This window comes from Triticum dicoccoides, chromosome 3B (genome assembly GCF_002162155.2).
Source record: "Triticum dicoccoides isolate Atlit2015 ecotype Zavitan chromosome 3B, WEW_v2.0, whole genome shotgun sequence".
In the NCBI taxonomy this organism is placed as follows: Eukaryota; Viridiplantae; Streptophyta; class Magnoliopsida; order Poales; family Poaceae; genus Triticum; species Triticum dicoccoides.
The window spans coordinates 194335258-194341669 of NC_041385.1; the positions used below are offsets into that span (position 1 = coordinate 194335258).

A 6412-nucleotide genomic window follows, 5' to 3' on the forward strand; every position below is an offset into this window, starting at 1 on the left:
CCCTTTGCCACGTCAGCAGGTCAACGGGCAGGCGGGCAGTGCGGGCCAGGGGCCAGACGCCAGGGACCCTGGCGTCTGCTTCGTAACCCAGACGCCAGGGACCTTGGCGTCACCAAAAAAGGTCAGAAACGAAATTTTTTCCGAAACGAGGTCAAATCGGGATTTAGTTTGACTTAAGGGTCAGAACAGTAATTTTGTCCGGTTTTTTGCACTCGAAAAGGCCTGTGACCAAGGACGACCTATCCCGGTCAGGCAGGGTGGCCGGCCAATGGCCAAAGCCCTGCACGCCATAGCATCCAAGAGAGCGTGCACGGTGCAGTGCAGGACCATGGGAGGCACACAATTGGGCACCGGAGCAAAAGCAGAGCGCGGCCTTGGTTCTTTTCCACCATGAGTGCAATACGCGATGCCGTGGCAAGTCAATGGAACAGTCCGGTGCAATCGGCGCCTGTGCAATTGGCGCACCGAACCAACGGCATCATCCATCCATATTGGGCCACGCACGATTGCTGCCGCTGCCGCTGCCTGCTGCCTGCTGCCGCTCTGGGGGTACTGCTGCCGAGTGGTTGGGCCCGTTTTCAGAGGGTTTTGGCTGTTTGGCTCCGAGCCTCAGACCTTCTATGGAGAATTTAGCAGCGCATGGGCAAAGATACAAAGTCCGTCGAGACCCGTGAGCTGAGTGAGCTGGTATTTTCCCTTCTCCATCTATCTGAGATCAACTTCAAGGGAAGCGCGTCAAGTCTGAATCTCATTTGATGCTCATGACAAAAAATGAGCCAACCTTTTTAGCGTAGCTCCGATACATGTTAGCTCCAACAAAGCTCAAATTCTACTCCCTCCGTCTCAAAATAAGTGTCTTAAGCTTAGTACAAATTTTGATGCTCATAGACTTCTTTTTTTAAAAAAACTCTTCGCAAAAATGAATACTCTCCTGGCATGGTGTCTCCCTGGTGCGCTTCGCGCCCGCAATTGTCCAGGTGCTGGCCTCGTTTTAAAACTTGGCGAAGGCGATTCTCGGCTGAGTAGATTTGTTGCGTGCCCTAGGCCCTAGCATGTTGATCCACCAGTCTTTGATGGAGGCCTCCACTGCCCGCTCATTGGGAGATGTCAAGCTTTCTAAGCTTAACCACTCCCAACATTTAGCCTTAACGTGAAGCACGGCATTTGAAAAAAAGGATGACCCATCAATTCTTGCTCCGTTTAACACAAACGAACAAAGCCCAAATTGAGCAATTTTAGCGTGAAGCTCTCATTTAATGAACTAGGTACCATGTCCACTCTGCACCTAGATTGCAAGCTCAACTTCAGCCGACACTCAGAACCCTAATGCAAAAGGCCTTATCCTCGTAATACCTATGAAAACGCCCAAGTAAAATTTAACATGGACAAAACCTGACAAAAAGTAGTTCATGAGTCGAGGTTTTGATTTGCATTCACAGGGTTACAAAAATCCAACATAATCTGGTTTCTCGAAAGAGTAAGCTAAAAATCCAACAAAATCCTCACCTGGTTAGCTGTACGAAGCTGAAGAAGCAAACAGGGAACAAACAAATCACATGATCCGCAATTAAGTCACAGACCATCACAAGCATGAAACCAGAAAACAATCTAATGAACCGGGCAACAATGTAGATTGTACAACCAAAGCCAGAGATCTGCATATACTGGCAACAGAGCACACAATAGATTCACATGAATACAACATCTTGCTGCTTACAACAAGGATTACAATAGTCCATTTCAAGGAATTGAAAATAGCAGAGGTAAGCTAGCCTAGCTAACGCGATCCATACCTAGAATGCAAACTCAATGGGCACCCAGAAAATAGAAAATTCCTTCAAAATGGCAGATAAGATGCTAACAAAAATATGTACAAACAACGTATCAGAAAGGCGAGGCAGAAGTCCCTCTCAACTTTTGGCTAAGAACACATCAAGATGACTCATCCTACTACGCCCTGCCAGAGACCGTGAAGAATCATCGCGATTGATCCTTCTGTAGCTGTATTTACCACAAGATGAACTTTGTTCTCCAGAAGACGACAAATGCAGCTGCAACATTGTAATCATGCCAACAGCAAGCACTGCACTGTTCCCTAGAAAACCACCAATATTTTTCATATTGAAACTGTTCCTGACAACATCAAGACTAGAAGAAACCATCCACCCTAAGAAATCTGAACCATCTCCCGTCTCCTTGGTACTGTTAGCGCCAGAATGAGTTCTTGATTTCTCAGGCTTGTTTACTGACAGAAAAGACCAGAAATCATGGTAGACATTGTGGACGAAATCCAACGCCTCATCTATGACTTTGTGATTATTCCCATGGTGCTCTTTTAATCTTATGGTAAGCATGATGTGACTTTGTTGCAGCCTTGCTAATGCAATATCTCGTTCTGCTTGTTGCTGTGAACAAACAGCCTGCAAGAACATTGAGTATAATATATAAGTACACAGTGCAGACATGAAATTCAAGCATTAATCATGGTACTTCACGGATGCCTGAACATAAAGAGAATCTAGAGATTTGAGTTTCCAACTTATTAAATTCATCCGTTCAGTGTCTTTTTTAACTCGCCCAAACGTTCAGTTGTTGACTAACTTGGTGCTTTCCCTTTTGATAAAAGAACGCTACCTAGTACTTAGGTTCATTTCTGCAAAAGCTTGACAAATTAGTATAGGTTTTTTAGTTGTTTACTTGGTCCACTTCAGGATAATCAACCAGGAACTTGCATCCGTTGCAAGTCAGACACTCCATGAATATACATCACTGCATGCATTATGAAATTCCACAGCCAGCTTGGGAGCACTCAGGTTTCTGAAATAAGTAAAACAACCTATGCACAACTAAAAAATATCATCATTTCGGAGGGGAGACTTCTGAACTCTTATCTATGGGTGATAGATGTGCCCAATTGTAATCTAGCGGTCTATTCACATTTGTGGAACTACAACATGCAGAAACACACTACAATATTGCCCTGCTGAGAGGCAATAACATACCCTATCACAAAGATATTGCCTTAGTTAATCATGGTGCAAACAAGAATATTCTAATTTAAGTTAAATCACGGTGCAGACAAGCGCATCTTATTTAACAAGGATATAAATGTCCATGTCGACGGTGCAGCGGCAGACACAAATATAACCATTGGAAACACAAATCTTCTAAACAACCAGTTCAGTGTGGTAAGAACACCGGCACCTATGTTCAACAGAAAACAAGGTTATCCAGTTCTGAGTCTGGAAAACCAAAACGAGACACATAATTTTCACAGATACTTACCATATTTATCAAAATGCAAGTCATTCTTAATCGAATGGGACACTTTCCTTCTAACAGAATAACAGTGCTCCTGCTCTTTCGAGGTTGATTGGAAAACATATTGTCAAAACTATTAATTCGAGATGAGTTTAACCTTCAGAGAAATCCTTGCTGATTAAAGACCTATCGTCAACCGGTGCAAACATCGACATGGCCAAATCATCCCAAGGCATACTAGCGATGTCTGAAAGAACTATCTGCAGATTTAGTTCAGGGTGATTTCCCTCTTCCAAAACCAGCATGGACACTACGAGATTAGTATATTCAGACCAATCACTTCAGATTGTAAATCATACCCCAAATTCCGACCATGCTTTCAAGCTTCAATAGCCGGTCGGTTGAATTTACCAACATTTCTACCCACAGCCAGCCTCTCCACAGTTTACAGAAACATCCTACCAACCAAACTAACCACTTCGGCACTCGGTTCAAACCAATCAACATATAGCGAAGGCGACGCGCGGAACACAGTACAGATCAAACCACGCGAACAAGAGTGAGGGTCTGAGCAGGGGATAAGGAGAGGGGTTTGAGAGGCTCACGAGAAAGCACTCGAATTGGTCCTCGAGGTCCTCGAGCGCGGCGCGGATAGCGTGGAGGCTCCTGGCCTCCTCGGCCACCGCATTCAGGTCGGCCGCCTCGTCGCCGTCCGCGGGGACCCCCTTGATGTGGACGACGCCCGCGGGCTTGCCCCCGGCGCGGCGGCGCACGGTGCGCAGGAAATGGGCGCGCGAGAGGGCGTGTATGGCGTCGCTGACCTTGTCGTGGAGGTCCCAGATGGTCTCCAGCACGGCCTCCGCCTCCTCGGGCTCCATCCGAAACCCTAGCGCCGCCCCGGAAAATTCCAGACGGCGCTGGCCGCTTTGCTTGGGTTGTTGCGGGGTTTCCGAACTGCTTGGAGGGAGGAGAGAGGTAGGTAGAATTTTGCTGAGCAATGATGATGATGCTGACAGTGACAAGACATGGGCCATCGGTCGTCTGCAACATTCATAACGGGCCTCTTAAATTCTGGGCCTCATTTTCTACTTGGATCTGGGCTCTAGCGGGTCGGGCTTCGGAAAGGGGAAAACTCGAGAGCTTTCCAAATCCTTCCTTCTATGCCATCAGCGGCCGCCGGAGCGCCGCTGGTTTTCTTTCTTCTCGCCCAAGCCGCCGCCGACACACCAAACCGGCAGCTGCTTGGTCGCCGGGGCCGACCCTAGAATAAATTACGAAGCAGCGCCACGGTCTCCAGGTAGTAGCAGCTCCCCTCGAGCCACATCTCTCCCGCGTGCTGTTGGTTCGGTGGATTGGATCGGCATGGAGAAGGAAGCGACGACGCCGCGGCCGGTGTGCGCGCAGGAGGCGCTCGCGCTGCTCAACTGCGCCGCCGAGAACCCCTACGACCGCGACAAGTGCCTCGCCCTCCTCGACGCGCTCCGGGAGTGCATCGCCCAAAAGGTAATTATAGGCTCAAGCGCCGCCTTGCGTTTGGTGGACCCTTTGCTCATTCTTGCCGATACAACTATAGATTTGTGATCCTGTACTGAAGGTCTTACATCTTAATAATTCCTTGGAAGGAAGATATCACCCACCACTGAGTAATCTTATCTTTGTGCCTACCTGTTTTTTGGATGGACAATTGTGGGACTCCATAGCTCTCAAACATGTGTATCTCACATCATGTGCTTCCGTGTAATTTCCAGCAAAATGAGCACCATGTCACATGATTCCTTGTCCAGTTGGAACAATCCTGCATGCTAAAGGAATACATACTTTTGTTGGTTGCAGAGATATCAACTTGCCGATCAAAGCCTGGTTAAGTGTGAGAAGTTAGAAACGCTTAGTTAAATCACTTGTTTGTACTCGGAGTTACAAGGCTGAAACTACTTGTCTGTACCACTTAGCTAGTAGTACCAATTTATTAGTACCCGAGGTAATTCCCCTTTGAAAATCAAAGTGGAAATACCAAAGTCTTTTAATAGTTTGTCTCCTTTGAGGATTGTGTGATATTCGGTACCGCTAGTTAAATGACGCCATATTATTGGAGAGCAACTTGTCTAAAATATGTTTGTCAGGTGGATATGTGTTATCTAAACTAGCAGAATGACTACTCCAAAAAGTTATGAACAACAACAACAAAGCCTTTAGTCCCGAACAAGTTGGGGTTGGCTAGAGCCGAAACTCATAACTCTTTCTTTTGGGTTTCATCTCCATAAGAGTGGCTGAGTTTTGACGTTGGCTCGCCAAGCCTATCACAACCCTCCTCCTTTACCCGGGCTTGGGACTGGCTATGTCGAGAAAACATAGGCGGAGTTCCAAAAAGTTATCAAAACATGCAAAATAAATTGACAACACAAGATGCACCTATTATGTCATGACATTTTTAAATCAGAAGTCGATCTATACATTGAGAGAAAAAAAACAATGATGCAATCAATGGTAGCTGAACAACCGGAACCGAATCCTCTGCAAACCTTTAACGCCTCCTGTTTTTCTCGCCTCTCAGCTCCTCTTGTCCACTTTCTTGGTCCCACAGTTAGTCTAACCCTAGGTCGCCATTCTCTTTAAAAAAACTAGGTAGGTGTCATTCACAACAACAAAAATCAGTTTCAGTTTCTCAATGTATATATGACCGATTTTGATATGAAAATTGTCACATTATCCATCTGCCTACATTGTATGGAATGCACCTTTCGATTTTTCCCCCTGTGGCCATGAGAAGTTACTACATCACAATGTAGCTAGACTCTCTGCAGAAATTGGGTGCTAACAGAAATAATTACTACATCACGATCAGTTTGTTTCATAAAGAAGATGCAACTGGTCTTTGTGTGGATGTATTTTTGCTGTTATTATCCAACTAAATTTGTCTTTTCCTGTCTCATGTTCTCCTCCAGGCAAGTCATTGTGAAGTATATTTCTGTCTTATAAGATGTATTGTCTTGTTCAAATTTCTCTAAATCCCCCTCATTTTGTTGAAATGCAGAAAGTGAAGAAATTTTCGTTGGCTGAAGCAGGCTCCACCAGCACCACGGAAGCTCCAAAAAGCAAATAGAAGCCCGCAATATTTCAGTGCCACTTACATAACATGTTCTAGGCCAGTCAT

General features: G+C 45.8%; 2 protein-coding genes across 2 annotated transcripts; one reads left to right on the plus strand and one right to left on the minus strand.

The window, feature by feature from the left end:
• Positions 1-1631: 1631 nt before the first annotated feature.
• On the minus strand, positions 1632-4246 carry LOC119275499 (plastid division protein PDV1-like). The gene is made up of 2 exons (XM_037556355.1): positions 3867-4246; positions 1632-2420 (listed from the first exon to the last, which is right to left on the minus strand). Exons 1-2 carry the CDS (start codon positions 4137-4139, stop codon positions 1911-1913), a joined length of 783 nt encoding a protein of 260 aa, XP_037412252.1. The 5' UTR covers positions 4140-4246; the 3' UTR covers positions 1632-1910.
• Positions 4247-4405: 159 nt separating this feature from the next.
• Positions 4406-6412, plus strand: LOC119275500. The gene is made up of 2 exons (XM_037556356.1): positions 4406-4764; positions 6293-6412. The coding sequence occupies exons 1-2, from the start codon at positions 4624-4626 to the stop codon at positions 6359-6361; spliced, it is 210 nt and encodes a 69-aa protein (XP_037412253.1). The 5' UTR covers positions 4406-4623; the 3' UTR covers positions 6362-6412.